Here is a 24,520-nt window from a genome sequence, read left to right on the forward strand (position 1 = left end):
AGGATCAATATGGTCTTAAATAATTTAATTAGTTTCCTTAAAAGTTTTGCTTGCCACATTTTAAAGATCAAAACCCTTCTGAATTAGTTTTTTCTTCTTCTGTCCTTTCACTGGCAGATTTTAGTCTGCAGCTTTGATTTGACAACACTGATGTCTGCAGTGGTGGCCCAGTGCCACTACAGCTTTGGTTTGCAGAGGGGCGTGGCCAATAACCTGTTCTACTTTGATGAGCAGACTGTCATCTTCCCATCCGGGAACAACTGTGTTCGTTATAACATTGATCAGAAATGGCAGAGGTTCATCCCAGGTATCTGCATGCTCACATCTCAGGAGTACAACAATATGGCTAGGGTGTTTTATAGTTGTTTAATGTCTCTGACACTACATCACTTTCTCTGAAATCTATTCATAGACAAATTTAAACCTGGTATAATTTTTTTGTTGCACCTGTTAAAGATATCCAACTTCCAGTTATGTTGTCTTTGTGATTCATCTTTGATTTTGCTCCTTAGGTTTGGAGAGGAGTCAGGGAATGTATGCCCTGGCTATCAGCTCAAACCGCCGCTACCTGGCGGTGTCGGAGCGTGGAGAGAGGGCCACCATTACGGTGTACGACCTGCAGCACGAGCAGAGCCGGAAGAGGAAGGTGCTGAATGGAGGGGACATCCATGTCCAGGAGTTTGTCTCCATGGCCTTCTCCACCGACTCCAAGTACTTCATTGGCCAGTCAGGGGCGCCAGACTACACCCTTTTCTACTGGATGTGGGAGAAGCAGAAGGTCATGGCCATGGTGAAGACCACTGTGGCCGCTAATCCAGTCAACCAGGTGATGTCGGACTGCTCTCTTGTTATTGGGGCCAGGGAAGAGTCCTTGGCAAGGAAATGGTGATGTGGAATGATCCGCGTGTTCATTCAAAATAGCAGTGTTATTTTTCCATAGATAAGGCAGGGTTTCCCAAAGTCTGTTCTGGGCCCCAGCAGGGTCGTCCCCCCCCCCCCCCCCCCTTTGTTTTTCCCCCTAGCACTACACAGCTGATTCAAATAACCAATTTATTGTCAAGCTTTGATTATTTGAATCAGATGTGTAGTGTTAGGGGGAAAAACAAAACGTGCACCCAGGGAGGGCCCCAGCACCGACATTGGGAAACCCTGAGGGAAGGCATTAAATCGCATTCCGGGTCCTTGCTCCTTACTCTGTTATAGTATTAACTTTGTAGCTGATGACACGCATGCTTATTTACTTTTAAAAGCTATATTATGATGGCACTGTCTCACACTCAACACTCTTAGAAATGAAGGTGAAGGTGCTATGGAAACATAATACACTCTTTGGAAAAAGGGTTCCAAAAGGGGTCCCACCTGGAACCAAAACGGGTTCTACCTGGAATCAAAAAGGGTTCTCCCATGGGGGAAGCCGATTAACCCTTTTGGAACCCTTTTTCCAAAGAGTGTATTATGTTTCCAGGTCAGCTTGAACCCATACGACAACACCCAGATCTGTGTGAGTGGGAATGGGGTCTTCAAGCTGTTCCGCTATGCAGAGGGGGTTCTGAAGCAGTCCACCTTCCATAAGCAAGAGACCCATAACTTCCTATCCCATGCCTGGATGTCTGAGGGGAGGGTGATTGCAGGGACAGAAGCAGGCATACTGATGGTGTTTGAGTCTGGAGACCTCCGATGGGACATGAGTGTGACCACCAAGACCACCATGTCACAGGACCCAGACAGGTGGGCATAAGGAGAGAGGCTTGTGCTAACACAGTAATAACCTACCTGTCTACCATGAAATACAATTTTACCAAATTAGCTGTTTAGGAAAGCTAGATCAATCTAAAGTGCTCTTGGATATCATACCACAAAAGCAGTTAGAGTCCAGTTTGGGCAACTTCTTTCATTGCACAGGGCACAGAACAGATGTCACACAATTTCCATGCCTGCTGTGTTTCTTTTTACCTGCACACCTAAGAAGGTGAAAGCCGAAACGTCTGTGTATGTTACCCTCCTAATGGCGTAAAACATTCTAATAATAATACAAATAAATGTTTTACAGTGCAGAGGGAAATGATGAAGAGACCCCTCAGTTGCCACGGGTTACGGCCATCACAGCTTACTCGAAAGGCTTTGCCTGCTCGGCCGGTCCTGGGACTGTGTATCTGTTTGAGAGAACCGACGACAAGGACAACTATAGGAAGACCAGGGAGATCAGGGTGACAGAATTTATTTCACCAAACTATAACAATCACTCAAGCGAGCTGTATACTGCAAATCTAAGCACCTTCTATACAAACAGACTATTTGTAAAGAGGTTTCTGATAATGTCTCTGCCTTTGTATTTATGCTTGTGTGTTTGTATTAATGTAACTGTGTGGGGTGTGCACGTATATGTGTGTGTGTGTATTCATGTATGTGTTCCATTTCAGATCCCCCCAGACCAGTGCAGTCACGATCCCAGCCATGCAGAGCAGCAGCAGATAGTCTCTCTGGTCATCAGTCCATCAGAGGAGACAGTAGTGACCAGCACAGATCGTGGTCAGCTCTACAGTATCACCCTGTCCTCTGCTGAGATGAGCAAGGGGGAGCAGGTCCAGTTTGAGTTCCTGTCCCACTCTTTCCACTCTGGGGCTATCACCGGCCTGTCCATCTGCATCCGCAAGCCCATCATCGCCACCTGCTCCCTGGACCAGTCTGTACGCATTTGGAATGTTGAGACCAAGTAAGAGCTGCGGGTTTCACAATCCCTTTTAATACAGATTTTCTGGAGTTTATGTCAAGTCTATACAGTGTCCCAGCCTGTGATGATTAACTCAGCTCCTTTGTTGTTTTAGACACTGAATGGTAGTTACAGTATATCTGAGAAAAAAAACATTTCTTGGCTGGCTGTTAGGTTTTCTAGAGCCTATATTAGGTCTTTTTTAGAGCCTATATTAGCTGTTTTTAGAGCCTATATTAGCTCTGTTTATAGAGCCTCCATTAGCTCTGTTTTTAGAGCCTATATTAGCTCTGTTTTTAGAGCCTCCATTAGCTCTGTTTTTAGAGCCTATATTAGATCTGTTTTTAGAGCCTATATTAGATCTGTTTTTAGAGCCTATATTACCTATTTTTTAGAGCCTCCATTAGCTCTGTTTTTAGAGCCTATATTAGATCTGTTTTTAGAGCCTATATTAGATCTGTTCTTTAAAGCCTATATTAGGTATGTTTTTAGAGCATCCATTAGCTCTGTTTTTAGAGCCTATATTAGATCTGTTTTTAGAGCCTCCATTAGCACTGTTTTTAGAGCCTATATTAGATCTGTTTTTAGAGCCTATATTAGATCTGTTCTTTAAAGCCTATATTAGGTATGTTCTTTAAAGCCTATATTAGCTCTGTGTTTAGAGCCTATATTAGATCTGTTTTTAAAGCCTATATTAGCTCTGTTTTTAGAGTCTATATTAGATCTGTTTATTAAAGCCTGTATTAGGTCTGTTCTTTAAAGCCTATATTAGGTATGTTCTTTAAAGCCTATATTAGGTATGTTCTTTAAAGCCTATAGTAGGTCTATTTTTTAAAGCCTTTGTTAGGTCTGTTCTTTAAGGCCTTTATTAGGTCTGTCTCCCTTTCCGTTCCCCCCAGCACCCTCGAGCTGTATAAGGAGTTCCAGGAGGAGGCGTTCAGCATCGCCCTCCACCCGTTTGGCCTGTTTGTCATGGTTGGCTTCTCTGACAAGCTGCGACTTATGAACCTGCTCATAGACGACGTCAGGACCTTCAAGGAGTTCACCGTGCGAGCCTGTAGAGAGGTCAGAACGAAGAGTTCTCAATGCCAACAGTGCCTCATTGTAGATAGCTGAACATCACTGGTACTCAAACATTGATTTCTAGCTATTCCAGCTCTTGCAGTATACTGTGTGCTTTTTCCTTTCAGTGTGCCTTCAGTCACGGAGGACACCTGTTTGCTGCGGTCAATGGAAACATCATCCACATCTACTCCACCACCACGTTCGAGAACGTCCTCAACCTCAAAGGACACAATGGGAAGGTTAGGAATGGTACACTGGGGGAAGTCACTGATGGTTTACGGTGGGGTTTATCATCAGAGAGTAAGACCCTAGCTAGCAAGCTCCAACTAGCCCACTATCAGCCTGCCTCCGGCATATTTTCTCGCCCACATCTGGCAGCCGCTTGACCAACCTCAGTTCCAGTAGGCCTTACCTCAGGCCAACATTTCCTGGCCATGTGACCTTACCAGGAAAAACGTTTGGCGCTAGTTATAGCTTTAAGTTTTTCCTGGTCAGTTCACCTGGCTCGAAACACTCAGGGTCGCAGAGATAACGTGACCGCATGTGGGTATTTTGTTTGAGGCTCGCCTGTCTCCATCTACAGGTGCGCTCCATAGCCTGGAGTGGTGATGACAGCAGGCTGGTGTCGTGTGGTATGGAGGGGGCTGTGTACGAGTGGAACACCCTGACCGGCAAGCGGGAGTCGGAGAGCGTCCTCAAGTCCTGCAGCTACACCAGCGTCACCATCTCCCCTGACGCCAAGACTATCTTTGCCGTGGGGACCGATTGTACCCTGAAAGAGATCCAGGCCTGTCAAGTGAGACCCCAAAAAAGTTACATGTTTCTTCCCTCTAGGGAGTTTTTCCTGTATGTTGCTTCTGCTTTGCTTGCTCTTTGGGGTCTAGGCTGGGTTACTGTAAAGCTTTTCTTGACAACTGCTGATGTAAAACATGAGATTTAAATTTTATTGAAATGTCAGATACTCTGACCACTGCGTATTAGTTTTGAGATATAGTCAGTTATAATGATGCTATAAAATTATTTCAGGTTTTTCTTGTAATTAAATCAACAACAAAAAAAATCACATGCGCCGAATACAACAGGTGTAGACCTTACCGTGAAATGCTTACTTACAAGCCCTTATCCAACAATGCAGTTCAAGAAATAGAGTTAAGAAAATATTTATGAAATAACCTAAAGTAAAACAATTTAATCAAGAAGTAACACAAGAAAATTACATAACAATAACAAGGCTATATACAGGGGGTACCACTACCGAGTCAATGTGCGGGGGTACAGGTTAGTGGAGGTAATTTGTAAAGTGACTGCGTAGATAATAAACAGCGAGTAGCAGCAGTGTAAAAACAAAGGGGGGTGGTGTCAATGTAAATAGTCCGGGTGGCCATTTGATTAATTGTTCAGCAGTTTTATGGCTTAGGGGTAGAAGCTGTTAAGGAGCCTTTTGGCCCTAGACTTGGCGCTCCGGTACCGCTTGCCGTGACTGGAGTCTTTGACATTTTTTGGGGCCTTCCTCTGACACCACCTAGTATATAGGTCCTGGATGTCTGGAAGCTTGGCCCCAGTCACTACCCTCTGTAGTGCCTTACGGTCAGATGCCAAGCAGTTTCCATACCAGGCGGTGATGCAACCAGTCAGGATGCTCTCGATGGTGCAGCTGTAGAACATTTTGAGGACCTGGCTATAATAATAGAAGATGGTTTTAATAAGTGAGGGGTGCAGTTAGAACTTATTAGCCAGTTCTAAAGTATCTTCTTATTCTTACTATGCAGAAGTTTCCCTCGAGAGCGGTACTATTCTGACTGTTTGGAGTTAATATTTTATTTCCCTTAACTCTTCATTACATTTTTTGATGGTTTCAGTTTCCAGCTGTGTGAAGTGAAGTTCTGAAAGGGAAATAAATAGTGTTTCCCTCTCCGTCATAATGACTGGGGCCAGAGAGTTGATTAAATTCACACTCTGTTGTCACTTCTTCTCATCCTTGAGTGACGGCCATCTTTCTGACAGTCTATGAAAATAATCAGGAAAGAGGATACAGTCCGTCAGATAGAGGCCCTTTGAGTTATTCTGGGCTGCTGGAGCTTGGAGAGAAAAACCCACAACAATCATAAACATCTCAATTTGGAAGAGTTTTATCCAGTCCTGAATAGATCAGTGGTTTTGTGGGATGTTGGATGCCTTCATCCTTCCCCATTAGGCTATTTGCATTCCAAGTGTTGGTGAAGTAAACAACTTTCCCTGACAGAATATCCACTTCAATAAATTAGTCCCTCGGGGTAACAAAGCTCGTCTTAAAAATGTACATGTACACTCCTGGATGAGGCTGGCATAATAACGCTAATGTTATGCATGAATGTTAACAACGCTTTACCTCTGCTGCATTTGTTTCTTGCCATCCCTTGATAGGACCCTTTATATGGTAGCCTCTGTATGGTAGCCTTTATATGGGCTTTTCCTGGTTAAATAAAGGTTCAATTAAAAAAAAAATGGTAGCCTTTAAATGCACATCCACTGTGTCCTCATCCCTTGGCTGTCCCATCTCTCTCTCTGTCAGATCCTACGTGAAGTGCCCGCTGAAGATGTGGCTTACACCACCATCGCTATGTCCCGTTCTGGGCGCACGCTTTTCACTGGGACCTCCATCGGAACCATCAGGGCCATCAAGTACCCCCTGTCCACCCAGAAGGACTGGATCGAGTACCAGGCCCACTCTTCACCTGTCACCAAGGTACGACTTGCAATACCTTCACAAAACAGTCAAATACTGTGCATTGCAATGGAATACTACACCACGCGGGACAATTTGAGCGTTTACAGTGTAATGAACCACAACAACACAAAAACACACACAACCTGTTTTACAAGCATTTCGCTACATACCGCAATAACATCTGCTAAATAGGTGTATATGACTAATCAAATTTAACTTGATTTGATTATTGAATAACGCGCTGGATTCAAGATTGATGGCAAAGGCCATTGATTTGAGTACATTCGGGAAAGTATTCAGACACCTTGACTTTTTCCACATTTTGTTACGTAACAGCCTTATTCTAAAATGTAGTCAAATGTTTTCTTCCCTCATCAATCTATACACAATAACCCATAATGACAAAGCAAAAACAGTTTTTTTGAATTTTTTGCAAGTGTATAAATAATGTAACACTGAAATATCACAGTTATGTAAGTATTCAGACCCTTTACTCAGTACTTTGTTGAAACACATTTAGCAGTGATTATAGCCTTGAGTCTTCTTGGGTATGACGATACAAGGTTGGCACACCTGTATTTGGCGAGTTTCTCCCATTCTTCTCTCCAGATCCTCTTAAGCTCTGTCAGGTTGGATGGGGAGCGTTGCTACACAGCTATTTTCAGGTCTCTCCAGAAATGTTCGAACGGGTTCAAGTCCGGGTTCTAGCTGGGCCACTCAAGGATATTCAGAGACTTGTCCCAAAGCCACTCCTGCATTGTCTTGGCTGTGTGCTTGGGGTCATTGTCCTGTTGGAAGGTGAAACTTCACTCCAGTCTGAGGTCCTGAGCGCTCTGGAGAAGGTTTTCATCAAAGATCTCTCTGTACTTTGCTCTGTTCATCTTTCCCTTGATCCTGACTAGTCTCCCAGTCCCTGCCGCTGAAAAACATCGCCATAGCATGATGCTGCCACCACCATGCTTCACCGTAGGGATGGTGCCAGGTTTCCTCCAGACGTGATGCTTGGCATTCAGTTCAAAGAGTTCAGTCTTGGTTTCATCAGACCAGAGAATCTTGGTTCTCACGGTCTGAGAGTCTTCAGGTGCCTTTTGGCAAAATCTAAGCGGGCTGGCATGTGCCTTTTCCTGAGGAGTGGCTTCCCCTGATTGGTGGAGTGCTGCAGAGATGGTTGTCCTTCTGGAAGGTTCTCCCATCTTCACAGAGGAACTCTGGAGCTCTGTCAAAGTGACCATCTGGTTCTTGGTCACCTACCTGACCAAGACCATTCTCCCGTGATTGCTCAGTATGGCCGGGAAGCCAGCTCTAGGATGAGTCTTGGTGGTTCCAAACTTCTTCCATTTAAGAATGATGGAGGCCACTGTGTTCTTGGGGACCTTCAATGCTGTACAAATGTTTTGGTACCCTTCCCCTGTCAACTGTGGGACCTTAAATAGACAGATGTGTGCCTTTTCCAAATCTTGTCCAATCAATTTAATTTACTACAGGTGGACTCCAATCAAGTTGTAGAAACATCTTATGGATCATCAATGGAAACAAGATGCACCTGAGCTCAATTTCAGTTTTTAAAAATGTCTAATCGCCTTTTGCTTTGTCATTATGAGGTATTGTGTGTAGATTGATGAGGAAAAGTTTTATTTTGTCCATTTAAGAATAAGGCTGTAACGTAACAACATGTGGAAAAAGTCAAGGGGTCTGAATACTTTCCGAATGCACTGAACGGAGGTGTTGAAGTGTGTGTCCTCTCTGTGTTCAGATGGTGATCACTTTTGATGACCAGTACCTGCTGACGGTATCTGAGGACGGCTGTCTGCTCATCTGGAAGATCATAGACAAGGAGTGCCGCGGCCTGAAGAGAGACAAGGAGATCACCTACGCTGAGGAGATCCTCATCACCAAGTCAGACCTGGAGGAGAAGGTAGCCCTCCATGGGGATTTTGGAGCATTACACTGATGTGATACATGGGTTGGGTGTGTTCCATTTTTGTAGGTTTGTGAGGGCCATGGTCACTCCTACTCTCACCTGATTAATCACATTATCCCTGTCCTCCTGTCCTCTCCTCTTCCCCCCTCTCCTCCCCTGCTCTCATGCCTTCTTTTCTCTCTTCTCCCACTCGCTTCACTTCACTTCACTGGTACTACTCTTCTTCTCTCACTCTACCTTCTCCCTCGCTCATTCTCTCTCTCACTACCTCCTCTCCTCCTATAACAGAACCAGCTGATGTTAGAGCTGAAGACACGTGTTGAGGAGCTGAAGATGGAGAATGAGTACCAGCTCCGTCTGAAGGACATGAACTACAACGAAAAGACCAAGGAGCTGTCAACTAATTTTGTTCGGCAGATGGAGTCGCTCAAGACCAACATACAGGTGAGACAGACAGGGCTTCAAACACAATCAGTTACCTACCTCAAACAACTTAACTAAATAAAGTACTTCTGAGGACAGACGAGAAGCAAGTACAGGGAGTGAACATTTTAATAAATAACCGACATGAAACAAACAAGGACAGCGTCTGGACAGGGGAAACATAACTAAAGTAAAGCTGACACGGCGATCAAACTGAGAAACAGACAGATACGCGTAACGATGGTGACAAGTGTGCGTAATGATGAGCAGCGAGGGCGCCAGGGAGGGAGGGAGAACGAGAGCAGGCATGATAGTACTCATCAATTTGATTCAATTCATTCATGCTATTTTCTATAACCTGTAGGGAACACAATATATGGCATGTAGTGTGGCACAAATTAGGATATAGGGGAGGGTAATGGGCAGGGTATATGCAAATGAAATACTGTAGTATTTACAATAGATAAAAAAGTGTAGTGGTTTTGTGGATTAGTGTGGACTGTAGTATTTTTGCGGACATTACTGTAGTAGTTACTACAATGTTTTTTGTGTGGATAATACTGTAGTATTTACAGTATACTCCACAGCAGTAGTTCCCAAACTTTTTATAGTTCCGTACCTCAACCTCCAGCTGCGTACCCCCTCTAGCACCAGCGTCAGCTCACTCTCAAATGTTGTTTTTTGCCATCATTGTAAGCCTGCCACACACACACAATATACAATACATTTATTAAATATAAGAATGAGTGTGAGTTTTTGTCACAACTCGGCTCGTGGGAAGTGACAAAGAGCTCTTATAGGACCAGGGCACAAATAATAATATAATAATAATAAATCATTTTGCTCTTTATTTAGCCATCTTACATATAAAACCATATTTGTTCATCAAAAATGGTGAATAACTCACCACAGGTTAATGAGAAGGGTGTGCTTGAAAGGATGCACATAACTCTGCAATGTTGGGTTGTATTGGAGAGAGTCTCAGTTGTAAGGGGTGCGTAACTGGTGGCAGGGAAGTCAGACGCAGTAGAGCAGATCTAGGTAATAGCCAGAGCAGTTTAATTCCAAAACCAACGGCATCAAGAAAATAACAGCTTGGGTACTAAACCCGACACGCACCAGTCAACATGTGCACAAGCACTTACAAACAAACAATACCACACAAAGACATTGGGGGAACAGAGGGTTAAATACACAACACGGAAATGAAAACCAGGTGTGTGGGAAAACAAGACAAAACAAATGGAAAATGAAAAATGGATCGGCGATGGCAAGAAGACCGGTGATGTCGACTGCCGAACACCGCCCGGACAAGGAGAGGAACCGACTTCGGGAGAAGTCGTGACATCAGTCTTAAATCATTTTCCACACACAGTCTGTGCCTGTATTTAGTTTTCATGCTAGTGAGGGCCGAGAATCAACTCTCACATAGGTACGTGATTGCAAAGGGCATCAGTGTCTTAACAGCGCGATTTGCCACGGCAAGAAACTCTGAGCGCAGCCCTATCCAGAAATCTGCCAGTGGCTTCTGATTAAATTCAATTTCGATGAGGCTCTCTTGTTCAGATATCAGTAAGTGGACTGGAGGCAGAGCATGAAAGGGATAACAAATCCAGTTGTCTGTGTCGTCCGTTTCGGGAAAGTACCTGCGAAATTGTGCACCCAGCTCACTCAGGTGCTTCACTATATCACATTTGACATTGTCCATAAGCTTGAGTTCATTTGCACATAAGAAATCATACAACGATGGAAAGACCTGTGTATTGTCCTTGTTAATGCAGACAGAAAAGAGCTCCAACTTCTCGATCATAGCCTCAATTTTGTCCCGCACATTGAATATAGTTGCGGAGAGTCCCTGTAATCCTAGATTCAGATCATTCAGGTGAGAAAAAACATTACCCAGATAGGTCAGTCGTGTGAGAAACTCGTTATCATGCAAGCGGTCAGACAAGTGAAAATTATGGTCAGTAAAGAAAACTTTAAGCTTGTCTCTCAATTTAAAAAAAAACATGTCAATACTTTTCCCCTTGATAACCAGCACACTTCTGTATGTTATAAAAGCGTTACATGGTTGCTGCCCATATCATTGCATAATGCAGAAAATACACGAGAGTTCAGGGGCCTTGCTTTAACAAAATTAACCATTTTCACTGTAGTGCCCAAAATGTCTTTCAAGCTGTCAGGCATTCCCTTGGCAGCAAGAGCCTCTCAGTGGATGCTGCAGCGTCGGGAGCAACTGCTTGCACGTGCGTTACCACGCCACTATGTCTCCCTGTGATGTTTTTTGCGCCATTAGTACAGATACCAACACAGCTTGACCACCAAAGTCCATTTGATGTCACAAAGGTGTCCAGTACTTTAAAAATATCCTATCATGTTGTCCTGATTTCCAGAAGAGGATGTCTTCCTTAATTGAGCCCCCATGAATGTAACGGACATATACCAGGAGCTGTACCAGGCCCGCCACGTCTGTTGACTCATCCAGCTGTAACGCATATAATTCACTGGCTCGTATGCGAAGCAGTAATTGTTTCAAACATCTCCTGCCATATCACTGATGCATCATGAAACAGTGTTGTTTGATGAAGGCATTGTCTGTATAGTTTTTTTGGCCTTTTCCTCCAGCATTGTCCCAGCATATCCGCGGTAGCAGGAAAAATGAAGTCCTCCACAATAGTATGGGGCTTGCCTGTCCTAGCCACTCGGTAGCTCACCATATAAGACGCTTCTAGCCCCTTCTTATTAATGGTATCTGTTGCTTTTATACATGTCTTACTACTCAAAAAACTCCAGTGGCTTATTTTTCAAATTGTCATGTTTCGTTTCTAAATGTCTGCGAGAGAGTAACGGTTAATGTGATTGGATTTAAATTATTTGACTTGGCTTCCTGTATTTGACATTGTGTTGTTATTTCGCTGAACACTAGATGGTTTCATTTTATTTTTGGCAGTTACACGAGGCTACTCAGGCGAGAAAAAGAACTCACCCAAATGTATAGCCCTGTTGGAAAATATAAATGTACTCCCCAGTTTGGGAATACCTGCTCTACAGTATACTACAGTTTGCTCCGTTCCGGATATTATTATGAGCCGTTCTCCACTCAGCACCCTCCACTGACATGATTGAGGGATATTGCAGGGTGTAGTATAGTATTCTACAGTTTACTAAAGATTTCTATAGTAAGTACTGTGGTATTCTATAGTAAACTGTAATATTTCGGTGGGCGTACATATAAATAATCATATTTATTTCAAAAGCATTACTTAGGTGTATGATAATTCATAAACATTAGTGTTTTTTAAGTTAAGTGAATGTATTTGGTTTATTTTTTAGGAGTTACATTTGACCCCAGCTACTGTTACTGAGACAGATGTACTGTACTTTCCTTATATTAAAAAAAGTGACTGGCCGAGTTCAAGTGGTCTCAATTGCCCCTGGTCTCCCCGACATCTGATTTACCTCGTACCAAATAACTCTGAGTCTGTTTACTGTACTGTACAGTCTTAGAAAAAAAGGGTCCCAAAAGGCTTCTTTGTGGGGGGATAGAGTTCTTGCAAGAACCGGTTTTGGAAGGCAAAGGGTTCTACCTAGAACCTTTAACATCCTAAGAACCGTTTTTGGAGGAAAGGGTTCTTTGATAATTCTTCGTAAGGCAAGAAGGGTTCTACATAGAACCATACATCATATTTCACAGCATGCGCTAATGAAGGGTGATTTTCAGAATTGTTTGTTTAAATATCTATGTTTTTGCATGTACAATGATTGGTTGATTATAAAGAACATTCTAGGTAGAACCTTCTGCAAATGGTTCTACCTAGCACCAAAAAGAACAAAACGAAGAACCCTTTATGGTTCTACTTAGCACCTTTTTTTCTAAGCTTGTAGCTCAGTATAATACTTTTAACACGGTTTGACTTTCAAAAGTGTTCAGCTCTCATTATGGTATGCACTGAGTGTACTTTGCCCTGTAAGAGTCGGCCTTGATAAGAGCTACTGCTAGATCGATACATGGAAATGAGAATTGAAAGTGGCTCTGGCTAGGCTGGCGTAAGGTGAACACCTCAGTGAGGTGCATGTGCAGAGATATCCCTCTCGCTCTCCACCTTTCTTCACCCCTCTCTCCATCTCTCCTGTCAGATCCTGAAGACGGAGAGAGACAATATGGAGGTAGCTAATCAGGAGACCATGTTCGAGGTCGTGGAGAAACACTCCAAAGACCTGCAGGATATGGGTAAGTTCTGTTCTATTCTGTTCTATTCTATGCTATTCTCAGTTCTTGTCCGTCTTTCAGAAGAAAACAAAAGTGACCTTTAAGTTTGGAGTTAAGAGACTTGAATGAGACTTGAATGACTCCCATTGCAGTGTGTACATTGACAGCAGCACATAATAGCATTGACTGTGTTTGATCGAGGGTCCTCATTGGATATCCTCTCTGTCTCTCTCTGCGTTCCCCTAGAATCGGCCAACAGTCAGAAGTTGATGCTGGAATATGAGAAGTACCAGGAGCTGCAGTTCAAGTCTCAGCAGATGCAGCAGGACTACGAAAAGCAGCTGCAGCAGATGGACGAGAGCAAGACTGCTGCCCTGGAGGAGCTCACCCTCTACTACGACGGAAAGATGCAAGAGAAACTACTGGTGCTGGAGCAGGTAGTGGATACTAGGATATCAAGGGGTTGTATGGGGACGTTTGGAGGTGGGATTTGCGGCTTTATATAGTGTCCTCACAGATAGCGTCCTGTTTTTTCCCCTCACCAGGAATAACTTTGGGTTAGTGCCCAGAGTTCTCCCTGGTCAGATCATGTGGTCCGGAAAAACTCCTGGCCTTACTTCAAGGCGATGTAGTCTAGTCAGGCATTTAGCGGCAACCTTCACCCTCCCTTCTGTCCTCTCGTTCTCCTCTTCTCCTTGCTGTGACACTGATTGGAAGTGAAGAGACAAATGAATATCGGAGCACCAGGTTCTCCATCGAGGATGTCTGCGGAATCTTTAAGGAAATGCGACGTCAACTCCCATCATTGCTAATGGGGGTGTGAGTGGCGGGCGTGGGGAGAGGGGTGGGGTATGTGGGGGGGCGCAACACTGGGCCTGCATAACCACCTCATTATTTCATTCTGAGAGAGAGAGAGAGAGAGAGAGAGAGAGAGAGAGAGAGAGAGAGAGAGAGAGAGAGAGAGAGAGAGAGAGAGAGAGAGAGAGAGAGAGAGAGAGAGAGAGAGAGAGAGAGAGAGAGAGAGAGTATTAAAGAACCCACACTACAATACATCACATTACCATTTAGCCCTCAGATGTCATACTCAAGAAATAATCACGAAAGCACAGCAAGTTGACAAGACACTGGAAGAGAACCCTCCTGAAAGGATTCACAGAACACTTCATTCGCCCCCACCCAATACATTCCCAGAAATATTTGTAAAAAGTCTGATGGCAAACCATCAATACCAGGGAGGCCAGAGGAGATCTGCATAACTGCAATGGACAGTTCCTGCAGATTAATGTCCAAAGCAGCTCTCTGCTCAGGGCCCAGTTTAGGAAGTCCTTGAAGGAACTGTGCAGTGCAAAAGGGGTCACAGTCTTCCGCACTGTAGAGAGCAGAATAGAAATCCACGGCATGGATTTGCGCTGAGACACCGACCTGAGATACCGACCACTCTAGATTAAAAAAAGAAAGTGCAAAGAGCGGCCATATCACTGAGAGAGAGTAGCAAAACGAGACTTCTCATGTAAGAATGACCCCAGTTCATGTGTTTTCTCCAGTAAAGTTCTTTCTAGAACAGGGCCATTCGGAGTGAGTAGTTTCAGTTCAACAGTTTATACTCTGCTCAAGTACTCTGACAGTTTCTTTCATCATCCCTTGTGGCTCAGTTGGTAGAGCATGGCGCTTGCAACGCCTAAATAGTAGATGGAGAAGTATACTGTTGACTAAACACACATAATTTGGCCTTCCCAACCTTCTACCATTGACTCAAAGTTCCCCTTTGTAGCTCTCCACAGGGCCTGCATAATCACCTTATTATTTAGAGAGAGAGAACCTCAGTAGCCTAGTCCTGACTGGGATAATTGAGGCTGTACTAAAGGTGCATAAACAAACACCCAACGATGGGATTATCCATCTTCACAGATGCCATGCTAGGATGACCTAACCTCTGTCTGTGTTGTGAGGCAGAGCTCCCGTTCAAACCATCTTTATCTCACTCTCTATCCTTTCACCTCTCTCTTTCTCTGTGTCTCATTCCTTCTCTTCAACTGAACTCTTCCCATATATCTTGCCTTGTAATTTGCTACCTCTTTCGCCTTCCATTTTTCTTTCTCTATCAATTTTTATTATCCAGAGCGACTAGCATCTTAAGATACACTACATGACCAAAAGTATGTGGACACCTGCTCGTCAAACATCTCTTTCCAAAATCATGGGCATTAATATGGAGATTGTCCCCCTTTGCTGCTATAACAGCCTCCACTCTTCTGGGAAGCATTTCAACTAGATGTTGGAACATTGCTTCGGGGACTTGCTTCCATTCAGCTACAAGATCATTAGTGAGGTCGGGCACTGATGTTGGGCGATTAGGCCTGGCTCGCAGTCGGCGTTCCAACTCATCCCAAAGGTGTTTGATGGGGTTGTGGTCAGGGCTCTGTGCAGGCCAGTCTTTCACACCAATCTCAACAAACCATTTCTGTATGGACCTCGCTTTGTGCATGGGGGCATTGTCATGCTTAAACAGGAAAGGGCCTTTCCCAAACTGTTGCCACATAGTTGAAAGCACAGAACCGTTGAATGTCATTGTATGCTGTAGTGTTAAGATTTCCATTCACTGGAACTAAGGGGCCTAGCCTGAACCATGAAAACAGCCACAGACCATTATTCCTCCTCCACCAAACTTTACATTTGGCACTATGCATTGGGACAGATAGCATTCTCCTGGCATCTGCCAAAGCCAGATTTGTCCGTCGGACTGCCAGATGGTGAAGCGTGATTCATCACTGCAGAGAACGTGTTTCCACTGCTCCAGAGTCCAATGGCGGTGAGCTTTACACCACTCCAGCCAACGCTTGGCATTGCGCATGGTGATCTTAGGCTTGTGTGTGGCTGCTCGGCCATGGGAACCCATTTCATGAAGCTCCCGACAAACAGGTCTTGTGCTGATATTGCTTCCAGAGGCAGTTTTGAACTCGGTAGTAAGTGTTGCAACAAAAGGACAGACGAGGTACGCGCTACATGCTTCAGTAGTCAGCGGTCCCATCCTGTGAGCTCGTGTGGCCTACCACTTCGCTTCGTTTCTCCTAGATGTTTCCACTTCACAATAATAGCACTAGCAGGGCAGAAATTTGACAAACTGACTTGTTGGAAAGGTGGCATCCTGTGACGGTGCCACGTTGAAATTCATGGAGCTCTTCAGTAAGGCCATTCTACTGCCGGTGTTTGTCTATGGAGATTGCATGGCTGTGTGCTCGATTTTATACACCTGTCAGCAGCGGGTGTGGCTGAAATAGCCAAATCCACTCATTTGAAGGGGTGTCTACATGCTTTTATATATACTGTATAGTGTAGCTAGGTGAGACAACCACATCTCAGTATTTTTTTAAAAATAAAGTAGCGATCAGCAAAATCTGTACTAGTAGGACAAAGTCAAGTGTTAGTACACGAAAGGAAAGAGTGTTGTTTATTTTTTGTGGGGAGTGAGGGGGGGGGGGGGGGTGCTGTGGGAATATTTAAGTTACACTTTGAAGAGGGTAGGGTTTCAGATGTTTTCGAAAGATGAACCGAGACTCTGCTGTCCTAGTGTCCGAGGGAAGCTTGTTCTACCATCTCCCACTTATTTCTCGCTCCCTCCCTAACCTCCGTAGTGTCAGGAGGAGTCTCGTATCCAGGCGAGGGAGTTTGAGGAGAGCAGGAAGCAGATGGAGGAGGATGGAGACAGGGAGATCCAGGACATCAGGATCCGCTACGAGAAGTGGCTGAGGGACGAGAGGGAGACCAACATGCGCATGAAGAGAGACACTGGCATCATGAAGAAGAAGGTAGGGACATGATCTTCTCACCCCCACTCCTCCAATCTCTCTCAAAAATTTCCTTGATTCCTTTTGTCCTCTTGCCTTCTTCTCAGGACATCAGAGGGATATAATGAGAGCATTGGAGGAGAAGATCAGAGGCTCCTCTCCTCAGATCTTCTCCAATGCTCTCCTCGCTTTCCTATGATATTTTGAGAAGGAAGTGGGGAGAGAACGGGAGGATGCAAGATCCACCCCTACTTTGCTTCCAAGTCCCATCCCATCCTACACGCCCCACTCAACCCTCTCCCATCTAGCCCCTGCCTGCCTTTTCATCACACCTCCCAGTCAGCTCTTCTCTCCCAGCCTGCAGGCGTGGTAGATCATAATTACAGCCAATCAGACTGCAAGCAGGGCATGTCCGTCTGTCCACAGTTAGGCTCTAATGCGCTCCCTCTGCATGCTCACTCAATATCCCTGGGATCACTTTAATGGAAATGGATGACGTTGAATCAGATACTCTGCATATTCAGCCGTCCTATACACCTGGTCCCATTCTGTCTATCTGTTGTCTTTTCTTGTCTTCTCTCTGTCTTTTTTTGTCTCCTTCCCTTTCTTCCTAGATCAGGTCTGGCAATTTTTACTATCCAATATGGTTTTGGATGTGGAGGCCTTATTATGGGTTATGGAAGCTAGAAAGAATATGACCATTGTGTAAGGGACAATGAGTTATGATGACATTTTCCTCCTCTCCCTTCTACCTCTCCCTCCCTCCCCCCCTCCCTCACACACACACACACACACTGCAGTTCAGCAGCCTGCAGAAGGATATAGACAACAGCAACGTGGAGATGGAGAGGATGAAGTTGGAGCAGCAGAAGCTACAGGCCATCGTCAAGTCCTTGGAAAAGGACATCCTGGCTCTGAAGAAAGCGATCCAGGAGAGGGACGAGACCATCCAAGACAAGGTGCGTGAGTGGCTGCGGTGAGGGGTGCAAGGGGTGAGGGGGTACAGCAAGATGCCGAGGAAAGGAGAGTGTTAGTTTTGTTCCAAAAGCAGCGAGGAAGAAATTATTGGTTTGCATCCAAGGTATGCCGAAACATGGAAGGTGACTGGACGTCACTGAAACTGTTAAAACACTGAGGAAGGAAAACAGTCTGTTTTGTATAATGGAGATCTACTGGTATGATTGTGTTCCAGTTCAATTTGTTCTAATGCCCGTCTCTCAGAATCAAACACAATCAACTCATACGCTACCATAGATTGTCCATCAAAAAGTTTCCTCTCCCCCAGCCATTCATCCTGACTGAGTCCCGGTGCCATGCATCACACCAGGCAAGGTGACTGTGAGACTGTAAGACTCCCCCCCACCCCCCCAGCGCAAAACAGCACTGAGCCTTGAGAAGGGAAGGTCCACTAATGACTAGTCCCACTCAGACACCTGCTCTATGAGCACGAACGCACAAATGCGTACGTGCATAGGTGCACACACATGCATGCACAACACGTGTCAATGCGTAAAACCTCCTTGACAACACGCATGCTGCTGTTAGCGCTATTGATGTGTGAGACACTGTAGCGTGTTATTTCCCTTAATAGAGCATGTACATATTTTACCATCAGTGTTATGAGGGGTAGACAGGGGAGGAAGGCATTTGCATCTCTCTCTGTTGGCTCTCTTTGTGCATACAGGGAAACTTAATTAGTGTGTAAATGTCACAGATGCTGTCCTATGAAAAGATCACCCCCCTACACACACACACATACACGCACGTACGCACACACACACACAAGATTAAACGGTTTCAAACAGCTAATTGGACAGGGAGTAAATTCGAACAAAATGGTTCTGCATCAAAAGAGGATCCACCCAGTTCAGTTGAAACACCTTCCTCTTCATGAATAAAGATTCGCACTCAGCAGCGATAACCTTGGCATCTGCTGTTCCTACGCTCTCTTGTCTGGTTTGCTCGCTCGTCTCTAACGATAATACATTTGAACATTAAGAGGTGCTGCCCAGAAGTTAAGCCGAACATTTAGATTTGGATCACCGAAGGGCTTTTATTGTTGAGCTACCTATACAAAATGACATTTCCTTTCAATTTCATGGGATATCAAAGTTTGGAAAGAGGACCGTGAACATAATTGAACTTTAAAAAAAAGTGACTATAAAAATCTCATGGCTGTTAAATGTGTAGTCTGTTAGTGTGAATACAAACTTTATACAGAGATCTGAAGCCTATTTATGCTTTCTCACCAACTCCTATTGTTGTTGTGTGACAATGAGTTGGCAAGACAGTACAAACAGATCTGGCACCAGGCTAAAGTCTAGTCCTGTTCCTGTGTACTGTAGGAGAAACGCATCTATGATCTGAAGAAGAAGAACCAGGAGCTGGGGAAGTTTAAATTTGTCCTGGACTACAAGATCAAAGAACTGAAGAAACAAATAGAGCCCAGAGAGAATGATATCAAGGAGATGAAGGAGCAGATCCACGAGGTAAAACGAGATGGCTTCTCTTCTTCCTCCTTTATCAGCTCTTTAACGGGTTAACTGACATTTTTGAAATAGTTGAAAACCATCGCTGAAATGTCCCTTGAATACATACATTCTATCGGCGGTTGTCCACAGTAGGCTAACTGAAATGTCTCTTTGATTAGAATGAGAATTCAATATTCACAGAAAAAAAATCTGTTCCTACTTTTGAACTTGTCATCATTGATACTTTTTGAAAGCGCCTGCCAACTTCAGGCCCTTTTCATCTACATGGAAATGAGCACTGGGGTCCATATCGATTTAGGGTTGATCAGGGTTTAGATGAGTCCTATAGATCAGCTGTGTGAGAGAGGGAGGTGGGAGAGAGTGGAGAATATGGAGATCAAAGCTATGCTCCCCCCCCCCCCCACACACACACACACTCTACACTCTAACTACACTCACACTTGTATTTTCCTACTAGCGCTGACTTTACACATAACTACTTAATGCGAAAAAAATGACTTACCATGACTGTGATGATGTGGCTGTCTAGCCTAGCTATCTTTAGATGACTAACTGAGTTGCTCTGGATAAGAGTGTCTGCTAAATGTATTTTTAAAAACGATGTAAAAAGGCTATTGGCTTCCGGTGATTTGTAGATGGAGGAGGAGCTGGATACCTTCCACAAGAAGAACACTCAGGGGGAGCTGGACATCGCTGAGCTGAAGCTCAAACTCACCACGACTGACAAGGAAATGCACAAGGGCCTGCAGAAGGTGTGTACTGTATACGTAGCGACAGAGAGAGAGAGAGAGGTCCATATGTTTACATTTGTGCCTTTATCTTTGTCTGACTATCAGTGTCACCCAATTTGTCTGACAAGTCCACGATCTTCACCCACAGTCTCACCTCCATCCCTCACTTTTCCTCTCTTCTCCACGATCTTCACCCACAGTCTCACCAACATCCCTCACTTTTCCTCTCTTCTCCACGATCTTCACCCACAGTCTCACCTCCATCCCTCACTTTTCCTCTCTTCTCCACGAGCTTCACCCACAGTCTCACCTTCATCCCTCACTTTTCCTCTCTTCTCCACGATCTTCACCCACAGTCTCACCTCCATCCCTCACTTTTCCTCTCTTCTCCACGATCTTCACTCACAGTCTCACCTTCATCCCCCACTTTTCCTCTCTTCTCCACGATCTTCACCCACAGTCTCACCTCCATCCCTCACTTCTCCTCTCTTCTCCACGATCTTCACCCACAGTCTCACCTTCATCCCTCACTTTTCCTCTCTTCTCCACGATCTTCACCCACAGTCTCACCTCCATCCCTCACTTTTCTTCTCTTCTCCACGATCTTCACCCACAGTCTCACCTTCATCCCTCACTTTTCCTCTCTTCTCCTTCTCAGGTGAGAGATCTGGAGGCCCTGGTACGCAGGTTCAAGACGGACCTCCATAACTGTGTGGGGTTCATCCAAGAGCCCAAGAGGCTGAAGGACAGCATCAGAGACCTGTACGACCGCTACGCACAGCAGAGTGACGTGGTGAGACAGCGTTGGCTACCGTGTGTTCCTGTGAAGAAGTAGTGAATGAATACACATTTTTAAATGGCTGCTCTTCATGTCTCTCAGCTGGATAAAAGTAGTGTGGACGCAAACGTCCAGAGGGAGTACGCTCGGCAAAGGGAGCACCTGGAGAGGAACGTGGCGTCTCTGAAGAGGAAGCTGGCCCAAGACAGCGTGGTCCACCATGCTGACAACGTCAAGATCATGCAGGTGACAGAGACGAGTCTTTTCAGAGAGGACTATTGGAGTAGGTGGATAAGTGTGTCTGTGTGCTCAAAACTATTTTCATATGATTTGTGGATTTGGTTTCATTCCCATTTATAAGACACCCCAAAGCTAGGCTTGTCGTTTTAGTGTCGTAGCCCTTGACTGGCTGACAGACAGACAGACAGACGGACTAATTGACGGACTGACTGGATTACTTGATTGCTTAATTGGATAATTGATTGGTTGCTACAGGAGAACGTGACTCTGATCAGTGAGGTCAATGACCTGCGCCGGCAGCTGCATCTGGCGCGTTCCCAGGTCCATGACTGCAAGAGTCTGGTGGGAAAGAAGGGCCTGAAGCAGACCAACACACTCAAAGGTGACCGCTTTCTCTCTCATCTCTCTGATTTACAGTAAAGAGAATAGAGTGCAGCTTTCTACTCGTTGGAAATATTGGTTGAGTTAAGTTCCCTGAACTTTTCTTTGAAGTAGATTGCTCATATTTCTAGCCACTGGGTGTCACTGTGTGAATAGTCTATAATAGCATTTATATTCATATACAGTTGAATCCAGAAGTTTACATACACTTATGTTGGAGTCATTAAGCCTAGTTTTTCAACCACTCCACACATTTCTTGTTAACAAACTATAGTTTTGGCAAGTCGGTTAGGACATCTACTTTGTGCATGACACAAGTAATTTTTCCAACAATTGTTTACAGACAGATTATTTCACTTATAATTAACTGTATCACAATTCCAGTGGGTCAGAAGTTTACATACACTAAGTTGACTGTGCCTTTAAACAGCTTGGAAAATTCCAGAAAATTATGTCATGGCTTTAGAAGCTTCTGATAGGCTAATTGACATAATTTCAGTCAATTGGAGGTGTACCTGTGGATGTATTTCAAGGCCTACCTTCAAACTCAGTACCTCTTTGCTTGACATCATGGGAAAATCAAAAGAAATCAGTTAAGACTTCAGAAAGAAAATTGTAGACCTCCACAAGTCTAGTTCATGCTTGGGAGCAATTTCCAAACGCCTGAAGGTACCACGTTCATCTGTACAAACAATAGTTTGCAAGTATAAACACCATGGGACCACGCAGCCGTCATACCGCTCAGGAAGTAGACACGTTCTGTCTCCTAGAGATGAACATACTTTGGTGCGAAAGGTGCAAATCAAGCCCAGAACAATAGCAAAGGACCTTGTGAAGATGCTGGAGGAAAGGGGTACAAAAGTATCTATATCCACAGTAAAACGAGTCCTATATCGACATAACCTGAAAGGCTGCTCAGCAAGGAAGAAGCCACTCCTCCAAAACCGCCATAAAAAAGCCAGACTACAGTTTGCAACTGCACATGAGGACAAATATTGTACTTTTTGGAGAAATGTCCTCTGGTCTGATGAAACAAAAATAGAACTGTTTGGCCATAATGACCATCGTTATGTTTGGAGGAGAAAGGGGGATGCTTGCAAGCCAAAGAACACCATCCCAACCGTGAAGCACGGGGGTGGCAGCATAATGTTGTCGGGGTGCTGTGCTGCAGGAGGGACATGTGCATGTCACAAAATAGATGGCATCATGAGGTATTATTGTGGGAAGCTTGTGGAAGGCTACCCGAAACGTTTGACCCAAGTTAAACAATTTAAAGGCAATGCTACCAAATACTAAAGGAGTGTATGTAAACTTCTGACCCACTGGGAATGTGATGAAAGAAATAAAAGCTGAAATAAATCATTCTCTCTACTATTATTCTGACATTTCACATTCTTAAAATAAAGTGGTGGTCCTAACTGACCTAAGACAGGGAATTTTTACTAGGATTAAATGTCAGGAATTGTGAAAAACTGAGTTTAAATGTATTTGGCTAAGGTGTATGTAAACTTCCGACTTCAACTGTAAGTGCTTTAGAAGTGGTTGTCTGGTCACTGTTTCATTCCAAGAAGGCATATGTTGTTTGGGGTAAATCCTAAGAATTTAGGGTAAAGTCCTATTGGTCTACTTCTACTTCCCTATAAAGTAACTCCTGCATGATCTCACTCTGTATTTGGTCCCTATACCCAGCCCTGCTGTCTCCCAGGGCCAACCCCAGTAACGTGGTGGTCCGTCTGAATGAGGAGGACGAAGGGGACCGCATCATCCAGCTGCAGCGCCTGGAGATCCAGAGACTGAGAGAGGAGATCCAGGTCCTGATGAAGACACACCACTACAGACCCCCCTCCACCGCCAAGCTACCCTCCCTCCAAACCAACACATAACCACCACCACCACCACCCCTACAGACCCCCCTCCACCGCCAAGCTACCCTCCCTCCAAACCAACACATAACCACCACCACCCCTACAGACCCCCCTCCACCGCCAAGCTACCCTCCCTCCAAACCAACACATAACCACCACCACCACCCCTACAGACCCACCTCCACTGCCAAGCTACCCTCCCTCCAAACCAACACATAACCACCACCACCACCCCTACAGACCCCATCCACCTCCAAGCTACCCTCCCTCCAAACCAACACATAACCACCACTACCACCTCTACAGACCCCCATCCACCGCCAAGCTACCCTCCCTCCAAACCAACACATAACCACCACCACCACCCCTACAGACCCCCCTCCCCTGCCAAGCTACCCTCCCTCCAAACCAACACATAACCACCACTACCACCCCTACAGACCCCATCCACCTCCAAGCTACCCTCCCTCCAAACCAACACATAACCACCACTACCACCCCTACAGACCCCATCCACCTCCAAGCTACCCTCCCTCCAAACCAACACATAACCACCACTACCACCCCTACAGACCCCATTCACCTCCAAGCTACCCTCCCTCCAAACCAACACATAACCACCACTACCACCCCTACAGACCCCATCCACCTCCAAGCTACCCTCCCTCCAAACAACACATAACCACCACTACCACCCCTACAGACCCCCCTCCCCTGCCAAGCTACCCTCCCTCCAAACCAACACATAACCACCACTACCACCCCTACAGACCCCATCCACCTCCAAGCTACCCTCCCTCCAAACCAACACATAACCACCACTACCACCCCTACAGACCCGATCCACCGCCAAGCTATCCTCCCTACAAACCAACACATAATCACCACCACACTCTCTCCAAACCAATACATAACCTCCTCACCACCACCCTCTCTCCAAACCAATACATAACCTCCTCACCACCACCATTCACCCAACACAGTATAAGACCTCCACATTGTAGTAAAATTAATTTATAGAAAATGTTTACATATTTAAAGTGCCTTTTAGCAGAAGTAATCATTAATGGCATTTTTTTAAAGCAACTTGGAAATAAAAAGTAGAACAATTCCTATTTGAGTTTTTATATATATATTTTTTTATGAGATGGGCCCATTGGAATTTTCAAAAGTGAATGGAGGCTTTTCTTGTCAGGGTGGATCAAATCAATA

General features: G+C 44.9%; 1 protein-coding gene across 1 annotated transcript; it reads left to right on the forward strand.

Moving 5' to 3' along the window:
* The first annotated feature begins 150 nt into the window (after positions 1 to 150).
* LOC129856083 (cilia- and flagella-associated protein 57-like) lies at positions 151 to 23,326 on the forward strand. The gene is given in 21 exon segments (XM_055924203.1): positions 151 to 307; positions 513 to 826; positions 1,466 to 1,761; positions 2,051 to 2,207; positions 2,421 to 2,713; positions 3,610 to 3,775; positions 3,901 to 4,014; positions 4,359 to 4,571; positions 6,327 to 6,500; positions 8,236 to 8,397; positions 8,692 to 8,847; positions 12,964 to 13,057; positions 13,283 to 13,473; positions 16,669 to 16,842; positions 17,622 to 17,780; positions 19,167 to 19,310; positions 19,949 to 20,065; positions 20,703 to 20,837; positions 20,925 to 21,068; positions 21,318 to 21,444; positions 23,133 to 23,326. Coding segments are annotated over 21 exon segments (3,681 nt in total).
* Positions 23,327 to 24,520: the final 1,194 nt, after the last annotated feature.

This window comes from Salvelinus fontinalis, chromosome 5 (assembly GCF_029448725.1).
Source record: "Salvelinus fontinalis isolate EN_2023a chromosome 5, ASM2944872v1, whole genome shotgun sequence".
NCBI classification, from domain to species: domain Eukaryota; kingdom Metazoa; phylum Chordata; class Actinopteri; order Salmoniformes; family Salmonidae; genus Salvelinus; species Salvelinus fontinalis.